Genomic DNA, 22,237 nt, shown 5'->3' with positions numbered 1-22,237 from the left:
AGCCAATCCCATGTTCCCATAAGGCAGTGCGAACGAACCATTCCAATATGGAGGGGTGGATGAAGATCTCAGAACGTTAAAAATGGGAAGAAATCCCAGGAGAGTCTGCAACTATGGTTTTTATGGCGCATTTAAATTGAAATAAAAATATCTGTTGGACCTTATCTGAAAGTCACTTGACTTTTCCCTCTGTACCCTCCCCCACAGGTGCTCGTGGTACGGGCGCCGCTCCAGCCATCGCTGCCGAAGGGAGCTGACTGGGGTCAATTTAAGTCATGCAGGTTGTAAGAAACGTGGGATTTTGGTTCCTGCGGTCCTGGAGTTGGCCCAGAACAACCAGGTAACAATGATTGCCCCTGGAGCCCACGGCCACGCTAGGGGCCACTGTCCATCCCATGCCGATGAGTCATCGGGGCCCCAGTGGCCGCCAGGCTGTGACCCTCAGTGAGCTTTTCCTCCCTGCAGGGTCGTGGCTGGGTCGCCGGCCGGGACCATCCACACTGGCGCGCCAGAGCTGCAAGACACGGTAGCCAAGCAGGAAGTTGAGGAGAAGGCGGCAGCTCCGAGCCACAGCACCTTCAGGTGAGCGCCACTTAGGTCCAGCCCTCGAGAGACCTGCAGCCCGTGACTCTTGTCCGCCACTGTCTAGAGTCAGAATGAGTGCATTCTCAGCCCTCTCACTTGCCGTCTGTAAAACCTTATGCAAATCAATCTCTAAGCCTCAGCTTTCTTATCTAAAAATGGGGATAATGCCAAGAGAGGTGGTTGTGAGAATCAAATAAGATGAGCCCTGGTACAAAGTAGATGTTTAGTGAACATTTGTTAAATGAATGAGTGAATGTCAAAAGAATGTAATATATATCAACTTTCCTTCTGAGACGGAGATCATGTCAGATTAACAACCTTGCCTGCCTAGGACACAACATGGGGAGGGGGGAGCCACTGTGCTATGGAACAAATTATCAGACACTTCTTAGAGAAGGTCCAGGGTGGGTTTTGTGCTAGGAACTGCCATTTTCCTTCCCACCAGTGCCACCACCTGTATGTGCGAGTCATGTATACATCCACCTTAACTTCACATTCATTTAACAACCCTCTACGGAGAATATATATGCCAGGCACCATGTTGGTGCTGGGAATACAAATACAAAGATCATTCCTCTCCACAAGTAATTCACAGTCTTTCATGGAAAACAAATACGTAAACATTTTCACGTAATTTGATTAGTAGTATAATGGAAGTGAGAACTGGTTGGAAGTGTGAGAGAATAAGTGTTTCACTCCTGACGAAATGAGGCAAGACTGTAGAGAAGAAAACTTGAAACTCAAAAGTAAATTAGGCTGGGTGCAGTGGCTCCTGCCTGTAATCCTAGCACTCTGGGAGGTGGAGGTGGGAGGCGGAGGCAGGTGGATCGTTTGAGCTCAGGAGTTCGAGACCAGCCTGAGCAGGAGTGAGACCCCGTCTCTACTAAAAAGAGAAAGAAATTATATGGACAACTAAAAATATATACAGAAAAAATTAGCTGGGCATGGTGGCGCATGCCTGTAGTCCCAGCTACTTGGAAGGCTGAGGCAAGAGGATTGCTTGAGTCCAGGAGTTTGAGGTTGCTGTGTGCTAGGCTGATGCCATGACACTCTAGCCTGAGCAACAGAGTGAGACTCTGTCTCAAAGAAAATAAATGGGAATTCAGCTGGACAAGATGAAAGTGGTCATGGGAGGCAAAGGTAACAGTCTGTGTAAAGACATGCCACGTGAAACAACATGGTGTATTCAGGTATGTGTGTGATACAAATGAGGCCAGTAAGACAAGAAGGAATGAGAATGCTGAAGGTGTTGCCTGTGATGCTGTAACTTTTTTTTTCTTTTATTTATTTATTTATTTATTTATTTATTTATTTTGAGACAGAGTCTTGCTTTGTTGCCCAGGCTACAATGCCATGGCATCATCCTAGCTCACAGCAACCTCAAACTCCTGGGCTCAGATGATCCTCCTTCCTCCGCCTCCTGAATAGCTGAGATTACAGGCACATGCCACCACGCCTGACTAATTTTTTCTATTTTTAGTAGAGATGGGTCTTACTCTTGCTCAGGCTGGTCTCGAATTCCTGAACTCAAGGGATCCTCCCGCCTCAGCCTCCCAAAGTGCTAGGATTACAGGCCATGAGCCACCGCTCCTAGCCCACACTGTAACTTTTACACTGCCCACACTGCAGGCAACGAGGGACTGCGAAGGAATCTAAACCAAGATTCTGTTACGGTCATTCAGCAATGCCAGGCACTATTGAAAGCATTGGGGATATATCCCTGACCAAACAGACAAAAAGCCCTGCCCCCATAGAACTTAAATTCTAGTGGATAGGAGACAATAAATAGAAAATGAGTAAAACATGGGTGTATAACAGCTGGGGGAGGGGCAGTTCCAGCAGGCTTGCACGGCCACATTCGTAGGGCTCTGTAGGCCATTGTGAGGACTTCAGCCTTTTACACTGAGTGATACAGGAAGCCACGGGAAAGTTTTGAGTAGAAGATTGATGTGATCTTGCTTACATTTTAAAAGGAGTTTCTTTGGCTTCTGTGATAATATTAAACCATAAATGAGTAAGAATGGAAGCTAGGAGAAGTCGTCAAAGCAATTAGCAAACTACTAAAATAATCCAGTCAAGAAATGGTGGTGGCTTGGACCAGGGTGCTAGCAGTAATGGTGGTATTAATATAAATGGTTGGACTGATATATTTTGAAGGAAGAGTCAACAGGATTTGTTAATATAAGGTATGAGAAAAAGAAGTCAAGGAAGATCCCAAAACTTTTGGCCTAAACAACTGGAAAGATGGAGTTGTCATTTATTAAGATGCGGAAGACCGAAGGAGTTTGAATTGGAGTGGTTAAGTTTGAGAAGTTTAATTAACATACAAGTGGAGATACAATGTAGACTATAAGAAATGGAGTTCAGGGGACAGATCTGGGCTGGAGATATACCTTTGGGAAACATCATCATACGGATGGCATATAAAACCATGAGACAACAAGATTATCATTAGAGTGAGTATAGATGAAGAGAAGAGGTCCAAAGACTGAACCCTAGAGCACTCTGATATTTAGAGATTTAGGAGATGAGGAAGAACCAGGAAAAAAAGACAAGGAACTTCTTATCACTAAGTCAGTAGAAAATCAGGAGTTTTCTTGGGTTTCTTTTTCATTTGTTTGTTTTTTTTAACTGTGGTTCATGGTGGGGAGATTAGCTATGTCAAATGATGCTGATGCGATAGGTCAATAGGCTGATGACAGAATTGCTCATCGGATTTCACAGAGTGGAGATGATTGGATTAGAGCATTTTTGGTGGAGTGGTGGGAGCTCACATCTGATTGGAGTGGGTTCAAGGAGAATAGAAGACAGGAAGAAGCAGCCAGTATGGTCATTTCCTTAAGGGGGCTCTGCTGTAAGAGGGCATACAGAAATAGGCAGTAGATAAGGGAGCGTTGGGTTCAAGAGGTTTGGGGGTGTTTTAGGTTTGGGACATGACAGTGTGTTTTGCTGATAGGATGATGCAGGAGAGGGAAAGAATGATGACACTGGAGCGATGTCCTTCAGGAGCCAATGTTCAAGTGGAGCATTGCAACAGGAGTGACGGCAAGGACTGTGGGCACAGATGTCTGGTAGTGGGAGCAGGAAGAAAGTCTGATTGCTTCTATTTCTCTGTGAAGGTCATCAGCTGGCAGTAAGGAAGCAGGAGGGAGATGGAAGTTTGAGGGAACAAAAGACGATATAGAAGAGTCATCCTAGAGAATGGAAGGGTAATTGAACTGGGGATGTGCTGTGTGATTGCCAGGCAGTGCTGAGGGCCCACTTGATGCCAGAACTCATTAAAATAGAGCAGCGGTTCTCAGCTGGGAGCAATTTTGCCTCCAGGGGACTTTTAGCAATGTCTGAAGCCATCTTTGGTTGGCACAACTTGGGAGACAGTATCTAGTGGGTAGAGGCCAGGGATGCTACTAAATACCTTAGAGTTCACAGGACAGCCTCCCACAACAAAGAATTATCTTGCCCAAAAGGTCAGTAGTGCTAAGGTTGAGAAATGCTGATAGTAGAGAAAAACCAGTCGGCACTGCTGTGTATTTGTCCTTAGCTGGCTGTGTGGGTACATACATGTACAGGCTCAGAGCGGTGGAGAGAGGGATTTAACCAAGGTTAGGGGTTTGTCAGGAGAGTACAATGAAGTAAAGGGAAGGGGGATGTGCAGAGAATTAAGGATGTATGCAAGGGAGTGATTATTGTGATTGGCCATGAGATTTAGTCTGAGTGAGGAGAGGAGTGAGGCCGTGAGGAGTGTGCGGGATAGTGGAAAGCTGGTAGGATCAGTGGATCATAGTTCCTTGTGGAACTGAAGGGTCCCTGGAGTGAGGGTAGTACAGGGAGCGAGTGGGCACACCAGGAAGCGGTGGTTGGGGAGTGCGGTGCTTGAATTCTAGGCTGTGATGGGGTTGCAGGTACTGGCAATGACGAGGGCTAGTTATGAGCAGGGAAGTAATTAGTGAAGGTAGGACACAGGACATGTGACGATTGAAGGAAAGGAGGTCAAGAAACAAGCCAAGGGGTTGGAAGAATATCACTGAAATCACCAACAATTAGGACAAGAATAGTATAAAGGGAAAGTAAGCCAAGAAATATGATCTTTGCATTTTTCTGCATTTATTTGCATTTTTAAAAATTGTCTCTAGCAGCAATTAGAAAATGGGTTGTCTCTCTACATTTCGCCAGTGTGAGGATGGGTGTGAAGAGACAGCAGACCAGTGCCAGACAGTTTTGTCATTCGTTTTTCTGGCTTTCTTGGGGTGAACCACTTGGTTTGTATATCACACCTGGAAGGTTTAAAGGCCTGATCTTGTGTTTCTTCAATTAATGGTTCAAACTGCAAATCCTTCCTAGTTCCAAACCTTGCTGTACATAAAGGCATTACACTGGTTGCATTCCGGCTTGTGTGTTTTGACTCCCAAGTCAGCAGAGGAAATTATCAATGGAGAAATAATCATCTTTTAAACATTAGTGTCATCTAAGAGACTCATCCACTTTCCATCGGGCATATAAGCTGATAAGTGGACAACCTGCTGAAGTTCTAAATCGTTTCTAAAGAATACACTTGTAACCTTTGAATACCACTGATCTGCAGGAAAGCAGGTAGGGAAGGAGCTGGAAGGGAGGGAGAGTGGTACTCAGATTATAGTGTGTTTTCTAAAATGGAATCCATTGTCTTTCAGGTGGCTGTGGGGGGCACAAACATGAATCTGATGTGTGTGTACAGGCCAAGTGCAACAGCAGGTTCACTCCCATCTCAAATGCTGAAGGATGATTGTGTTTGAATTTTTTAAAAAAGCATAGCATCGTGAGCAAAGCTCTGAACTGAGGCAGATCTGCGGAGGTCCAAAGATTGGCTGCCTTTGCTAACCCTATTTCCCTATTCCCACCTGATTTTCTCCGTCTGAAAATAAAGAGGCTTACCTAGAGATAGCCAGAGAACAGCTTGGACTAAGGCAGTGGGAGATCCCGAACTCAATACAATGTGTTCTCAACCTTAAGTTCACATCTGATTCTCCTGAGTCATTTGAAAAATAAGTTCCCAGTCCCCATCCAGAATCTAGGGTGGATCTTACACATCTGGATGTTTCACAGCTGATGTTCAGCCTGCATTGAGAGCTACTGGTCTAAGGTAGGGGCTGGCAAACCACGCATGGCCTGTGGGCCAGTCTGGCCAGTTGCCTGTTTTCATAAGTAGAGTTTTATTGGAACACAGCCACACCTATTAATTTACTGTTGTCTGGCTATTTTTGTGATACATCAGCAGAGTTTAGTAGTTGGGACAGAAACCTCTTGGCCAGCAAAGCCTAAAATATTTACTCTCTGGTCCTTTACAAAAAGTTTGCTATCTTCTATTTTAGGGATGCTTAATTTTTTATAGTGATGATATTATGAATATTAAAATACTATCTCTTTTTTATAAACTAGAGTCAAGATATTATCATGGTTGAGGAAACAAAAAACAGAGGTTTGACCCTATTTTTTAAATTGCAGAAAGAGTAGACTGTCGAGCTGTGGTCTCCAACCCCCATCACTGCCTGTTAGGACCAGGGCCGCACAGCAGGAGGTGGGCAGCTGGCAAGGCAGCGGAGCTCCTCCCCATCACTCACGTCACCGCCTGAGATCCGCCTCCTGTCAGATCAGCAGCGGCATCAGATTCTCACAGGAGCAAACCCTGCTATAAACTGCACACGTGAGGGATCTAGGTTGTGTGCTTCTTATAAGAATCTAATGCCTGATGATATGAGGTGGAGCTGAGGCAGTGACGCTAGCGCTGGGGAGCGGCTGCAAATACAGATTATCATTAGCAGAGAGGTTTGACTGTACAGAGACCATAATAAATCAGTTGTTTGCAGATTCATATCAAAACCCTATCAGTGAGTGGCAAGTGACAACTAAGCTGCATCTGGTGGCAGGCTTTAAGTCAGAATCCAACCCTTATTTAGTCCGTGCATGGCCTGCCCATTATTTTATTTACCACTTCCGTGTGCGCCTCTGTCCCACACTGCACACTTGTCTCCGTCAGTCTTGGAAAGCCCACAAGCTAACCCCAGCAAAAATGAGTAAAAAACCAATATCGCTGCAGAGTTTCTTTGAAAAGGAGGAAAGATCCAATGATGAGACAGCAGAAGCCTCCAACAAAATGAAAGCTGCATTGAAAAGAAAATATCAAGAGTCCTACTTAAATTATGAGTTCGTTGCAACAGGTGATTCACATTCTCCAAGTCCGCTTTGTGTACTATATTGCAACCAGCTATCCAAGGGAAGCCATGAAACCTTCAAAACTGCTTCATCACAGAGAGACCAAGCACCCCAAGTTAAAAGACAAGCCTTTGGAGTTTTTCAAAAGAAAAACACGTGAACATGAAGACCAGAAGCAATTATTGAAGGCGACCACTTCATCAAATGCGTCTGCACTGAGAGCATCATTCTTAGTGGCTAACACATTGCTAAAGCTAAGAAGCCGTTTACTATTGGTGAAGAGCTGATCCTGCCTGCTAAACACATATGCTGTAAACTTTTAGGAGGTGCTGCAGTTCAGAAAGTGGCACGTGTTCCTCTTTCAGCTAGCACCATGCCTAGAGGAACTGCTGAAATAGCAGAGGCTACTGAGGCACAATTGTTAGCGAGGATTAATGAGTCACCGTGATACACAATCCAGGTTGAGGAGTCTATCGATGTTGACTACAAGGCAACAATGCTTGCTTTGTGCAATATATTTTTCAGGAGGATGTGCGTGAGGATATGTTATGTGCACTTTTGTTGCCAACCAACACCACAGCTGCAGAACTATTCAAGTCTTTAAATGATTACATATTAGGAAAACTGAACTGATCATTTTGTGTGGGTATATGCACAGACAGAGTGGCTGCCGTGACTGGACGGCTTTCTGGTTTCACTACTTGGGTCAAAGAGGTTGCTTCTGAATGTGAGTCTGTGCACTGTGTCATCCCTAGAGAAATGCTGGCAAGCTGAACAATGTCACCTGAACTAAACAACATTTTGCAGGATGTGATTAAAATTATCAACCACATTAAAGTACATGCCCTTAACTCATGTCTGTTCACACAGCTCTGTGAGGAGATGGATGCAGAGCACACTCGTCTCCTCTTACACACAGAAGTGAGAGGGCTTTCCAAAGGTAGATCACTGGCCGGAGTTTTTGAGTTAATAAGAGCCGCTCCAGAGATTTCTTTTAGAAAAACAGTCACCATCGGCAGCACATTTCAATGACACAGGATGGGTCGCAAAACTTGCTTACTTGTGTGACGCGTTCAACCTGCTCAACAGACTCAATCTGTCACTTCAGGGGAGAATGACAACTGTGTTCAAGTCAGCAGATAAAGTGGCTGCATTCAAAGCCAAACTGGAATTATGGGAGTGATGAGTGAACACTGGGATTTTTGACATGTTTCAAACAGTAGCAGAGATTTTAAGAGACTGAGCCAGGGCCTTCTTTCTCCCAGCTGGTGCATGATCACCTATCTCAGCTTTCAAAAGAGTTTGAGCATTACTTACTTCCCAACCACAAAAGATCCCCAAACTGGGAAAGAATGGGTCCACAACCCATTTAAATAAGCCAGGTGAATTGACTTTGTCTGTGCTAGAAGAGGATTAACTGCTTGAGATTGCAAATGACACTGGCCTTAAAAGCATGTTTCAGACAACTTCAAATCTCCATGTGTTCTGGATTAAAGTCAAGGTGAAATATTCTGAAATTGCCACAGAAACATTGAAAAGCCTGCTTCCATTTCTAACATCCTGTCTTTGTGAAGCAGGATTTTCTGCAGTGACAGCAACCAAAACAAGATTACGGAGTAGAGTGGACATAAGCAACACACTTTGGATGTCACTGTCTCCCATCACTCCCAGATGGGACTGTCTAGTTGCAGGAAAACAAGTTCAGGGCTCCCACTGATTCTGCCTTATGATAAGTTGTATAATTATTTCATTATGTATTATAATAATAATAGAAATAAAGTGCACAAAAATGTAATGTGCTTAAATGATCCCGAAACCATCCTCCGTGGCACCACCAGTCCATTTAAAAATTGTCTTCCATGGTACCAAAAAGGTTGGGGACCACTGCAGAGAGGACTTGAAAATAGTGATATAACTATACTGGCAGGGACAAGGAAGATGCAGAGTATGAATGCAAAGCTCTTTCTTGTAGCAGAAAGTCACTAGATGTGTCTTAACATCAACAAGTCAAGAAGTAGCCTCATAATCACCGTGGTCACAGACATGGCGGTAGCCAGAAGGATAGAAAAGGAATGGTGGGGACAGCCACCTCAGGAACAGGATGGGGGCAGAGGCCTGTTACTTTTCATTATGGGTTCATCTGTACTATTTGATTTTTTAAAAAACCATATGATACATTTCTTTGATTTTAAAAAAATCAGCACAATTTTAAATAAAATGTTTTTTTCTAATTGCAGCATTTACCCCCCCGTTCCAGGAGAGGAGAGCTCTCTGAGGTGGGCAGAAAAGAAATTCGAGGAGATCCCAATCGCACACATTAAAGCAACCTACAACAAGTGAGCAGGAAGCGCCCGGGCGGGTCTACTGTGGGTGTCTCTCTGTCACATCAGGAGGTCCCCGTGGATACCCGTGGGGTAGAAGCCAGGGTGCCGAGTGCTACGTGGTGGTGCTGCTGCGGACGTTCCCCCAGGCTCACTCCTCGTTTGGGGAAACCGCCTTCTGTCTTTTTATTTTTTTTTATTTTTTTTTTTTTTGAGACAGAGTCTCACTTTGTTGCCCGGGCTAGAGTGAGTGCCGTGGCATCAGCCTAGCTCACAGCAACCTCAGACTCCTGGGCTCAAGCAATCCTCCTGCCTCAGCCTCCCGAGTAGCTGGGACTACAGGCATGAGCCACCATGCCCGGCTAATTTTTTTGTATATATATTTTTAGTTGGCCAGATAATTTCTTTCTATTTTTAGTAGAGACGGGATCTCACTCTTGCTCAGGCTGGTCTCGAACTCCTGACCTCGAGCGATCCACCCGCCTCGGCCTCCCAGAGCTAGGATTACAGGCGTGAGCCACTGCGCCCGGCCAACTTTTTAAAACATATTCAAGTTTCATGAAACTGTGAAATAAGTTGGGCCTATCACATTTATACAATTTCTTTGCTTTCCTTGGGAGTAGTGTTTCCTGGTTTTGCTCAGGAGTCGGAGAGAATGTACTAGGGGCAGATGGTCCCACCATGAAGACAATGTATTTAGTGTCACTTCTTCTCGATAACTACCCTTGGGTCATGGAGCACTCTAGATTATGTGATTTGTCAGCTTTCCCTTAGGTTTAGGGGAGGATTCTGACCTTTCCTGACACTTCCTACAGGAAGTGTCCAAAACACGTTCATCTGAGAAGCTCAAAGTGGAAGCAACTGAATTTCTTCCTCTCCCAGGCTTCTCGGGGCATAAGTTGGTGCTCTCTTATTTCCCTTACAATAGTTACATCCTGTGTGCCTCCCCTGCTTTTCTCAGCACACATATCCAGGTAGTCTCTGCCGCTAACCAGTCACTTGCCCGTACTTCCTGTGGCACGGAGGGATTTCGGAATGCCAAGAAGAGCACAGGCATCGCAGCACAGACAGCAGGCATAGCTGCAGCCGCGGTAAGTGTTCGTTCCGGTTCCCTCTGTGGCGTGTTCCACCTTCCGCATGGCTGATCTCTGAGTGGGGCATTCTCATTAAACTAGCCATTCAGAAGCAAGGGTTTATCGACCCCTGTTAGATGCCCCAACATTGGAGGTGGCTTGAAGAGGTCTATGTGAAAGGTTTCCCTTTTTTCTTTCTCTCACCTTCATTAGAGGCAAAGCACTTGTTTCATGCTAGAATCCTAGCAGGTAAGAGCCAGGGCACTAAAGGCTCAAGAACCAAAGCCCACCCCTATTTAAAGGTGGGCTGAGGCCGGTGATAATAGGCTATTTGGAGAGAATGTGGTATGGTGAGGATCTCATACGCTACCAATTCCAGTATGAATTGTTGCAGACCGTTCTAGAAGCAAATTGGCAGTGTGCTTTGGTATATTTATTTGGCATCTACTATGTGCTAGACATTTTATATTCATTGTCTCGAATCTTCAAAAGACCCTGAGTATTACCCATGTTTTCAAGAGCCAGTTGAGATTCTGAGTGTGTGACTTGCTCAGAGGCACGCAGCCAGTTCAGTTCCCTGATCTGGACTCAGACTGGTCGGGGGCCAAAGCCTGCACACTTCCTACTGGAGCACGGGCCTCACAAAGGCCACACTCTGCCAAACCAGACATGGTTCCTGAAGGAAAACTTTGACCGTCAAACAAAGGAAGATACCCAAAAATATCGACTGCTATGTATTAATTATCATCAAAAACTAAAATGCAGTAAACACCCAGCAATGGCTAGATCATGTACAGTTAAAATAAATATATCAATGTTCACAGTGGGTTCTGCATGGTGGGTCATGAGTGACTTCTGTGTATTTTCCAATTTTTATGATGAGCCGCCTTTATAATCAAGAAAGAAAATTTTAACTCTAACTAAAGATTTTAAAAGATAACAAAGTAAATATTTAGGTTCAACCCTGAAGTCCAGGGTGGCACTTCATAGTCTGAAATTGTGCATTTGCCCACCTGAGAAAAATGCGGGCGATATTTAGAGATCTCCATTAGGTGGCGGTGCAGGCCTGGGCTAAGGGGATCGCAGTCACTTTAGTTCTGTGAGTTCCTGGTCTCTGCTGGACCTGTCCTGCACTGCTGCCATGTCCTTTGCTTTCCTCCCTGCTTACTTCTGTGGGTGCCCTTTCCCTGGGGCTCCAGGTGGCAGCTAGGGGTTTGGGTACAGTAGTTCTTTCTCTCTGGGGCACTAACCACTTGCCACTTCTCTCCAGAAAGCTACAGCGAAGGGTGTGACTTATGTCCGAGTTGTGGTCAAAGGCCTGGGGCCAGGGCGCTTGGTAAGTGACCACGATTCTCCACAGGGTATGTGCTTTCTTCTTTAGTTGTGGAAGTCGGAGCTTGAGAGCCAAGTACAGAGAGCAGAAAAGCAGTCTGTAGTGGATTTCCATGATGGCTTGAAGTTTCTTGTTCCTATAATTTACTAAGCCCCTCAAAGCAAGCCTCGATCACTTAGTTTAATTTGTCAGACACTGAGTGCCTGCTGTGTGCTAGGCCCTGGGAATGGGAAGGTGGTGCGGATCCCTCAGGACAAACTGGTGAGTGCAGTGGTAAAGCATGTGCCCAGGGGTGCTGGGAGCCCATCAGGGCAGCCCAAACCCAGCAGGGATAATCTTTCCTGACGATCATTAGCTGGGATGATCTCTAGCTTCCCCAAAGAGGTGACATCTCTCTGACTTTGCAAGAATAATAAGGTATTGGGGGGAGAGGCTACAGGCAGATAAAGGAAACTTAAGGAAAGCCACAGAAGTGATACTTAAGGTGTGTCAGGGTCCACAGGAGCCTTTGTTCTCAGATCGTAAAGCACAAGGTGGCCGGGCGCAGTGGCTCACGCCTGTAATCCTAGCACTCTGGGAGGCCGAGGCGGGTGGATTGCTCGAGGTCAGGAGTTCGAGACTAGCCTCAGCAAGAGCAAGACCCCGTTTCTACTAAAAAAAAAAAATAGAAAGAAATTATCTGGCCAACTAAAATATATATATAGAAAAAATTAGCCGGGCATGGTGGCACATGCCTGTAGTCCCAGCTACTCGGGAGGCTGAGGCAGTAGGATTGCTTAAGCCCAGGAGTTTGAGGTTGCTGTGAGCTAGGCTGGTGCCACAGCACTCACTCTAGCCCGGGCAACAGAGCGAGACTCTGTCTCAAAAAAAAAAAAAAAAAAAGCACAAGGTGAAAGTGGGAGGTGCGGTTTGAGAGGGGCACGTTGTGAGAATTTGGTTATGGGGTTTGGGTGGAGACCTTTGTGAGAGTGGAATGGGATTGGGATTGTAGGTGTCAAAGCCACAGGCCTCCTGCTCTCTTCCCTTCCCCACCCCACCCGGCCTCTCTCCGAGCCCTGTCTGGAGAAGCTGGGCCGTCATTTCTGGAACCATGCCCTTCTCCTTCTACTCTGCCTTCTGCTCCTTCCAGTCTGCCATCAAGGGACTGACCATGGGGGGCCTGCAAGTGATCTCCATCACAGACAACACCCCCATCCCGCACAACGGCTGCCGCCCCAGGAAGGCACGGAGGCTGTGATGACAAGGGAGGTTGACCTCAAGTCTCAGCCTCCAGCTGGACCTTGTAGAAAGCTCACGGTCAGAGCGGTCTCCAGAACAGTGCTTGCTGGAGATCCTGCAGGCGTAAGAGAGAGCTTTGCCTCCTAACACAGTGGCCTTTGCCTGTGCCGCCAGCTGGAGATGGCTGTGTCCCAGAAGTGCGCTTCGCCTCCCTTAGACATCAGGGATCTACAAGGGGCAGCTGTGGCCCAGGCTCCAACCTCTGCTCTGAGACAATAAAAGAATACCCGTACCGTCTGTTGTCACTGTGAGTTTTTGCTTCCACCATTACTAACAGTAGTCCCCACTGCCTCCCCAAAAGGAGAGGTGAGGCCCTAGGTGGAAGGGTCAAAATAAAAATGTCAGCTGTTATTTGCCTGATACCTTCTTTTAGGTTTTAAATATTAATATTTCTTTGGTAGCCCCTTAACCAAGGTTTCCAGAGCACTTTTTCTTAACAACTTGTAATTTGGCCCCAAATTGAGAGCTTTTTTGCTACCTACCTCTGGATTCTGATAGAAGATTTCACCATTAGTTGGCATGTTTCAAGTTAGCCCTAATAACACAAGAGGGTTTTCTGTGAGTGGACAATCAGAGATTCCCCACACTAAGGTGACACTCATCTTTTACACTCCATGGGCTTGGCAGTCCCAGCACCGAAGAGGGAATGGCCCTAACAGGGGAATGATAGAGTTGTATAAAACAGAATTCTCTAGAAAATAGGGTGGATGGGGAGGATGGGCTCGAGTAGAGCCCACACGAGGAAGTGCAGAGAAGCGAGTTGGTGTGAACCTGGATAGTGCTGACAGGTGGGCACAGCTCAGGACCCCCCAGGCAGGACTGACTGCTCCTCATTTGGTGCTCTGAGGTCTCTGGATGCAGCCCAGGAGCCAAAGATGAGGGCTCTAGAGACATGACAGGAGAGACCCCTGTTTCTCAGACAGCGAAGGCCACGGGTGAGAGCCTGGCCAGACACAAAAGCACGCTGCTCCCTCCGGGGTGTGTCTGCAGGAGAAAGGCACCCTGGAGCTGTGCTTCTGTGCCCAGCCGGCCACGCACGGAGATTTGCCTGAACTGAGTGCGCTGAAATCCACAGATGCCCCCTAAATAGGCAAGAGGCTGTGTTAGGGCTAGAGAAAGAAGAAAGATCATGAACGCAGATATGAGTTTAGAAGAAAAATTGCCTCCCTGCTTGCTCCTTCACCCTTAGCAGGACTTAGGCAGGGGCTATCTTGTGACCAGTGACCAAGGCAGCCCAACTGGAGGCTTGGTGTTGTTGGAAGGGGGTACACTATTTCACCATAAAACTACATAAAAACCACAATGCATAAAAACATGGAGCTCTTGAGAATCACACTTTGCGACTTGATACGCTGTGGCCTTCATTCAGGTGGTCAGAGGGCTTGGAGCAATTGGACAGTTCATCAGTTGCCTGAACAAGAAACAGTTCAGAAGCTTTAAGAAAAAAGCTGAATGAAGGTTTTTTACAGAAAAATGGGCAGGATTAAAGGAATAAACACGGAGGGTGGAGCGTGTAGCACCTCCCACCAGAGAAGGGGCCGGGGAAGGGACAGTTCCCAGAACCTGGCAGAAGCTGCCAAAACCATGGCCTGGCGCAGAGGGAAAGGGAAGGAATGCCCTGACTATTCCCACCCTCTGGTCCCTTGCTGGGGTCACCCTTGGCTGAACCCGACAGGAAGCAGGAAGGCGGGGGAGCCAGTGGTGTGGTCCTTGGGGGCTCAGCCTCCCAGGCCAGGGACGGGGTCTGCAGGGGCACGTGGAGAACAGCTAGCACAGGAGGCTTCCGTGAGGCCTGAAAGTGAAATCCTCCAACCCCGCAGTTTAAGGAAGTGTTATTTTACAAGAAAAGGAAGATCCTGCCCAGGAGAGCCTGCAGACACAGATAGGACACAGAGGACCCTAAAGGATCAACAGTCTTGGGCCCAGAAATGGATGCCTGGCACAACTCCCCGGAGCTAGTTGGGCTGGGCCGCCTTTGTCAACATGTACTAGAAAACGCAGGCCACTTTCCTGTAAGCTCTTGGTGCGTTATTTCCAGGCTCTGAGTGGCCAATAAAACTGGTGCTTTCTTTTTTTTTTTTTAAGACAGAGTGTCACTTTGTTGCCCTGGCTAGAGTGAGTGCCATGGCGTCAGCCTAGCTCACAGCAACCTCAAACTCCTGGGCTTAAGCGATCCTCCTGCCTCAGCCTCCCGAGTAGCTGGGACTACAGGCTTGCACCACCATGCCCGGCTAATTTTTTCTATATAGATTTTTAGTTGGTCATATAATTTCTTTCTATTTTTAGTAGAGATGGGGTCTCGCTCTTGCTCAGGCTGGTCTCGAACTCCTGACCTCGAGCGATCCACCCGCCTCGGCCTCCCGGAGTGCTAGGATTACAGGTGTGAGCCACCGCGCCCGGCCTGTATTAACTCTTAATCATTTGTCTTAGCTTCTCAAAGACTGATAGCCTATACCCCCTTGGGAGACGAAGGCATCTTCACCTAAGGCTGACCAATTAAGGTGGTTATTGTTTACCTAAAATCCAAAACTGGGGCCACCACAAGCCCCTCTGAGCAGCAGGTCTCTCCTTCCTAAGGAAACAGGTGGGTGGAATGTGTGCTTGCACTTCCCCCAGGCAGAGAAAGGCAGAGCCTAGCATTTGGGTCTGCCTAGTATTTGCACGAGCAGGGTGTTGGCATCAGCTGTGTGACACGCTTCCTTGTTTTCTGGCAGCAGGGCCTCAGGTTATTTCTATGGGTGCATCTGCAGTTTTGCTTCTAAAGCTGGTTGCACAGGACTGGCTACATAAGGGAAGCCCATCTTCTACGCAAGCAAAAAGACAAATGCAATTTCTTTCCTTTCAGCATAGACGCAGTGTTTTCACATCTTTCAGCCAAGGCCATCACCTGACACCAAGATGAACAGTCACTGCCCAAACAAGCCTGTTTACTGTATAACAGTAGAGTCCCTGGATGCTGGCAGAGTATCACTTAGTACTTTGGGAGAAACCATTTCTCAATTGTATCTGCTTGCAACCTGACTCTGACAGGTCCATTTAAAAAAAAAAAATGCATATATACCTTCCCCCAGGCTCCTTTATTCTTTTTTTCTATTCATTTTTTCCCATTCTGGAAAGACATTGCTTTTTAAATCTGGATACTATCAGCCCAAAGTGATGGAACGGTCACTGCCAAAGCAGAAATTGTCCATTCACCCAAACTGAACCAACATGGGTTCGTCCACAAACACGGAGGCTAGGCAGTGGGAACAGTCGGCTGGAGCTGTCACTACTCTCCTGGAGCTTATAGTGTAAGAAGGTGGGACAAGTATGTGGCTGAGACAGAACGAAGTTCCATGAAAGAGGCATAAATGTTATTTATGTTTTCGTGAAAGAGTGATCCTCTCAGCTTAAGGGAGGGAAGGGAAGGCTTTGTGGAAGAGATGGCTCGCAGCACAACCAAATACGTGAATGGACGTCCATTCCTTAAGGATGGGAAATTGTCAAAGCAGCAGGCAAGATCCAAGGTTAACCTGGAGAGAGACGATTAGGTTACTGGTTATGGCTTAGCTGGCGTGATGGGTCATGGAGTTCAGACCAGACAGGGAGCTGAATGGAGATAATAGCTTACCAAAGGATTAGGGGGAAAGGAAGAGTCAAAAAACTTTCTGTCATGCCAAGGATGAAGAGCAGTTTCAACAAATATGATGGAGAAAAGGAGGTGGGTGTGCAGAAGACTGTGGTCGAAGAGGAAGTTCAGAGTTAGAAATTTCAGGGATAGCTCATTTACCGGAGATAAAGTTAGGTACAGAAGTATCTAAATAGAGTCGAAATAAAAGTCACTGAGGTTTAAGTCCAGTAATTACGAGATGTGGACAAAGAAACTTATCTGGATGCTGAAGCCCCAAAGTGGATGTCAGGGAAAGGACAGAGAAGAAGTCTACGAGATTCAAAGTCCCTAAAAAGAAGCAGAGTGGCCTGGAGCACAGGAAGGACAGTTTAGGAAGAGGGAAGTGATGGATAACATGCACTTCCAAAGAGAAGCACTGCTGAGTGGAACATCTGGGGAGCTGAGGAGTGGAGCAAGCTGACGCTCATCCCTGGCGGGGCGGGGCCTGCGGGGCCTGGAGCGCAGGAGCCTCGAGCTGGGTTGGCATCCATTTCACACCCATACCTACTGCACTTAGACCCTGCCTTCATGGGGGAAGAAATGGCAAAAGGTCAAAAACCAGGACAAGAAGTTCAATTTTACTAGTAATCAAGGAAATGGAAATTAAAACGGGTTACCATCATTCCACAAATGTAGAGATCCGGTCAAAGCCAGGGTCGGATGCAACACCCCAGGAAAAATGTACAGAGTGAGGAACGGAAGATCCCCAGGCTTGTACCTGCCGTGGGGAGGAGGCAGGTGGAGGGCTGGGAGGCTGAGGGTGTGGCATCCAGGCAGCCAAAGCGGCCAGCACTTCAAGGACAGTCAAAATGTAGGATGCTGCCCGGAGGTCAGATAGGAGCTCTGCAAGGTGAGGACTGGCCCTCGGGTCTGGCAGCGTGGAGGTCATGATTCGCCATCAGGACTGAGGGGCAGGGGCAGTGGGAGGAGGTGAGGAAATAGAGATTGGGCCACGTGTGCTGAGTTTCCGGAAAAGCCTGTCTCATGGCCATGGGGGATAAATCTATGAGAGGATCAGCGATAGAGGAGAGGGGCTTGCAACCGAGGAGAAGCAGCCCTCAGCCCGGGGGCAGGAGGCCGGCCCTCAGAGGGCGACAGCGCCGAGCGGTCCGGGGACAGGCGTGCCCACCGTAAGTTGGGAGAAGCAGCGTCTGGCGCGAGCCACGTGGGCACCGCCGAGGGAAACATACCGTCCTCGGAATCAGTACGCAGGGAACGTTTGTTCTTTCCAACATTCCACACGATTGTTCTGAAACCAGTGCGCTCTCCCTCGGCTCGTAACAGCTACAGCCTGTGCGGAGGGAAACGCGCGGTGTCTGTCAACGCTGCAGACAGCGCAGCCCCGCGGTTCCGCGGTTCCCTTCTAGGAACGTGGCCCGGAGAGAGCCCAGCGGGAGCGTCCCCTACCTGCGCAGCCAGTGTGGTGGCCGCGAGCCCCAGGTGGCTCTTGAAATGTGGCTAGCCCGCCCCAGGAACTGAATTTTAAATTTTACTTAATTTGAGTTAATTTACATTTTAATAGCCACCTGGGGCTGGTGGCCACTGTATTGGACCGTGCAGCTACGGATGTTCTCTCCTGTGTGTCCCAAGTATGTGAGTAGCAGTAAGAGACTAAACCAAAATGTCCATCCTTAGGGGACTGAGTAAAGAGACTACAGTACAGAACATCCACACAGTGGAAGGTTAGCCCTGAAACAAGCCAAGGAGTATCAAGAAATGAAAAATAAAGGGGTGGGGCAGAACAACGTGCATAGTGTAGTCGCTAATTTTTGTGGAAAAGGAGAGACTGTGTGCACGTATGCTTGTACGTGCATTGCATATCTGGAAAGACATACCCCAAAATGGTAGCATGCTTAGCTCCAGGGAGACAAACTGAGACTGGGTAACAGGCAGAAGGAAGACAACTTTTTACCTTTTTCACCTTTAGAAGTGGGTGCCATGTGCATGCTGTTACTTACTCGTATTAATTAATGAGCCACTCAAAATGAAGATAGAAATAAAGAACTGCTTTTTAAAAAAATGTATAGAAGCTGTCGTCAGGCATTACATAAATTATCTGCTGAAACATGCGCATAACATTTTTAGTATATATTTTGACACCCATAGAGCCTGTAATACCCTCCACCCCCATTGTTGGTCCAGAATTTGGGGGAAGACATCTGACTTGGCTCTGAAATTTGTTCTAGTAATTAACCTGGCTTCTCCCCTCTGCCTGCCTGGGGTTCCAATCAAATCGTGCACGTGCTCTCGATTAGCATAACAAGTCTTGCCAGAAAAGTCAGCCTCAGAGTCATTATTGCTTGGCTGGAGGGAGGCAGAGAGAGCAGGTCGAGCTGTTTCCATAGTGCCGGGTGACAGCTTAACCACCTTGGATTTGCGTAATCCCCTTGAACTGAAAAGAAATGTCAACTAAGGGGCAGAGTGGTGTCACGGGGGGCCCTGGCGGGGAGGACACCTGTTTTCTAGACCCAGCTGGAGCACACAGGCTGTCAGGCTACATTCCCCCCATCAGACCTGAGATCCCCCTCAGGACAATGAGTGGGACGGCAGCTCTGGCATCGGAGAAAGCCGGGGTCCTGACTCACTAGAGCAAGTCGGGGAGACCCTCAGGAGTGCTGCAGAAGCCAGAGTGGGTGCCCTAGAAACCCGGTTAGTAGCTTTCCCTGGGCGCTGGGCCAGTGCGCCCACTGGCTGCCCACTCCTTCCAGCCTGCTGGGGTGAGAAGGGCCTGGGCTTTGGATTCACACAGACCCAGGTGTGAACCTCAGCTCTGCTGTGTGACCCTGGGGGAACGACTGCATCTCTCTGAACCTCTGCCGCTCCCACCTCCATGGGGCTGTTGGGGGGATTCGCTAAGTTAACGGTGTGCTCTGCTCGTACCCAGCGGGTGTCAGCCAGGATACCCTGCCCTCCCGCCCTCCCGTAGCCCTCACACTGCTAAGGTGGCAGCTTCTGGCCTCACAGAGCCTGGGCTCGGTTCTGTGCAGGCCTGGCTGGGAACACGGCGGTGAATGCAAACACGTGCCCATCCTGCTGCTGCTGTTATTATTATTGTCCTCAGATATTTTCCTTTAATTTTAATCAGAAAATATTCTGTGGAAGTCAATCACCCATCATCCTACTCCCTTAAATCCACCCAACTCTACACTAAGCTAGATTGTTAAAAATTTGCACGCAAAAATGAAATTTCATTAAAAAGCCAAATGATTTGAGAGTCTATCCCTCAAGAGTCTTCCCACCCTACCCCTTTTCCTGAACAGCTATCGCTACTCAGACACAAGATGCCTGAGCCCCGGTAACTGCCCTGGGCAGCTTAGAGGCTGGGAGGGGAGACAGGTTCAGAAAAACCGACTGTAACGCAAGTGTGCTACCACCGGACAGGGACACCTGGGGGTGTGGGTGTGAGTGTGGGTGTGAGATGCTGCTGATGAGAAGAGGGATCAAGGGACACTTCCTAGAGGAGGTGACAAGAGCTCAAAGTCAGAGCGAGTTAGGAGGCAACTGTGGGGGCCGAGGCGGGACGGGGCGTGTCCGGCGGAGAGGACGCCTGAACCACAGGGAGAGAGTGCAGGAGTGACCGTGTCTTTGGTGCAGTGCAGACAGTCTAGGCACAGTGCGAGGTGGGGAGGGTGTAGCAGCCTGAACAAAGGCCCCAGAGCTATCGGGTCCTGCCCCCTGGAACCTGAGAATGTTACTTTGTATGATTTTGCAGGTGTGATTAAATTAGAAATAGTGAGATGAGATTATCCTGGATTATGTGGTGGGTCCGAAATGCAATGGCATGTATCCCTGTAAGATAGAGGGAGAAGGAGATTCACCCACACAGACTGGAGGGGGAAAGGCCGTGTGACCACGGAGGCGGAGACCGGAGAGGTTTCGGGAACAGGCCGAGGAACTGTTCTTCCCAAGAGCCTCAGGAGGGAGCACAGCACTCTGCCACCTTGACTTTGGCTCAGTGACACTGATTTTGGACTTCTGGCCTCCAGAACTGTGACAGAACAAAGCCCTGTTGTTCTGAGGCACCAGTGTTGGTCATTTGTCCCAGCAGCCCCAGGCATTCACCACAGAGGGGTAGGAGAGAACGACGGAGCAGGCAGGGAGGGTGGAGAGGTGGGTGGGGGGTGTCTAAGAGACAGACGGGCGAGGCTTGGGTGCGTTACAGGTGCGGTGAGACAGTGAGGGGCAGCCAGCCATCTGGTGACCTGGGAACATCAGAAGGGCCCCGCACCACTGGGGGGCCAGGAGGGCCCTCTGCCACCTGTGAGCAGGGGGAGCCTTTGAAAGATTTTAATAGGATCAAAGCACAGTCAGAGGTACGTTGTAGGTCTGGGGCACGTGACAGCGGAATGAAGGCAGAAAGCAGAGGCAGGGAGGCCGGCAGGAGGCCACGGCCAGGGGTCAGTGGGGCCCCGGGAGAGAGATGCGTCTGGCAGAGGCAGCAGCAAGCAGGATGGCCAGCAGGGATGGCTGCAGGGGGCTGGGAGGCTGTCTCGGTCTATTCTATGCTGCTGTAACAGAATACCACTGACTGAGTATTTATAAAGAAAAGACATTTATTTCTTACCGCTCTGGAAGCTGGGAAGTTCAAGGTTGAGGGGCCGCATCTGGTGAGGGCCCTTGTGCTACATCATCCCATGGCGGAAGGGCAAGGCGGAGCGAGGGAACAGGAGAGAGCAAGAGATGGAGAGAGCTGGACTCGCTTTTATAACAACCCACCCCCAAGACAATGACATGAATCCATTCAGGAGGTCAGAGCCCTCATGACCTAACCACCTCTTAACAGTCCCACCTCTTCATACCGGCACAGGAGCAATTAAATTTTCACGTGGGTTTGAAGGGGACATTCAAACCACAACAGAGGCAGAGGTGCCACTCCTGGGTGCAAGGGGCTGAGAATCTGGGCAGCTGCCACAGGCAGTGCCTGGTGGCTCCTCCCAGACGCCTGGCCCAGGAGGGGCTGCCCCTGGGGCCTGGGTCTCCCTGCCTGGGGCTGTTTCTGGGCCCCCTTAGAAGGCAGGTGAGCCTCGCCCATGGCCTGGACCCCTCTCCAGCCCCCTCGGCTGTGCCCACTGCGCACAACCTGCATCCAGGAGAGGACAATCAGGGGATCCCGACAGCCATGTCCCTGGGAGCAGGCAAAAGCACATTTTTTGTCCTGTTGGGATTGGGATAATTGGGGCATTAATGGAAATGCATTTCTCACCTATTTTCTGTCTGATTGAAAAGTACTTTGCAGTCATTTAGAGCCCTCACACCTCCTATAATCACAGCACACTTTGCTCAGACAGAGGCAGAAAACTGGGTCACCACGTGGACTCCAAAGCCTCCCAGGAGGCCACAAGCAAAAAGTGCAGGCCTCGCCCCCCTCCCCTGCCACCCAAGGACATGAGCAGTCTGCACGGCCCAGCCCCCAGGAACAGGCTGAACTCCAGCACGAACAGAACACAGTCCCACGGCTGCCTCAAGCCTGCCGCAGTACATCTCCTTTCCAGACCCCCGAAGCACCATCTCAGGAAGATTCCATGGCTTTCTGGTTATGTTTAATTGTAAGAATAAGTCCCATTTGAGAGTTACAACTCTTTTTCAGGGATCTGAAAGTCAAGTCTCTAACAAAACTGCATGTCACAGCCCACTCAGAGTGCCTCCCCTTCCCCCGTCTGCTCCCCCAGCTCCATCTTCAGGCTCCCCCAGGGCTGATGGTGGAAGATGGAGCTGGGGGCAAGCGCCAAGGCTGTCTTGCTCAGCGGGCTCTGTCGGCTAACACTGGCCATCAAGCCTCCCTTACTGACAGGGTGGCTTTTTCATGGGC

General features: G+C 48.5%; 1 protein-coding gene across 2 annotated transcripts; it reads left to right on the top strand.

Moving 5' to 3' along the window:
* Positions 1 to 38: 38 nt before the first annotated feature.
* MRPS11 (mitochondrial ribosomal protein S11) lies at positions 39 to 13,016 on the top strand. Of its 2 annotated transcripts, XM_045561745.1 has the most exons (7): positions 41 to 116; positions 208 to 340; positions 466 to 582; positions 9,012 to 9,110; positions 10,057 to 10,186; positions 11,439 to 11,504; positions 12,631 to 13,016. In XM_045561745.1, exons 2-7 carry the CDS (start codon positions 276 to 278, stop codon positions 12,736 to 12,738), a joined length of 585 nt encoding a protein of 194 aa, XP_045417701.1. In that variant the 5' UTR covers positions 41 to 116; positions 208 to 275; the 3' UTR covers positions 12,739 to 13,016. The 2 variants fall into 2 exon arrangements, with proteins under 2 accessions (XP_045417700.1, XP_045417701.1); XM_045561744.1 differs by having other exon boundaries at positions 39 to 340.
* The last annotated feature ends 9,221 nt before the right edge of the window (positions 13,017 to 22,237 follow it).

Source organism: Lemur catta, chromosome 9 (genome assembly GCF_020740605.2).
Source record: "Lemur catta isolate mLemCat1 chromosome 9, mLemCat1.pri, whole genome shotgun sequence".
Lineage (NCBI taxonomy): Eukaryota > Metazoa > Chordata > Mammalia > Primates > Lemuridae > Lemur > Lemur catta.
This window is presented reverse-complemented; position numbering and strand designations above follow the sequence as displayed.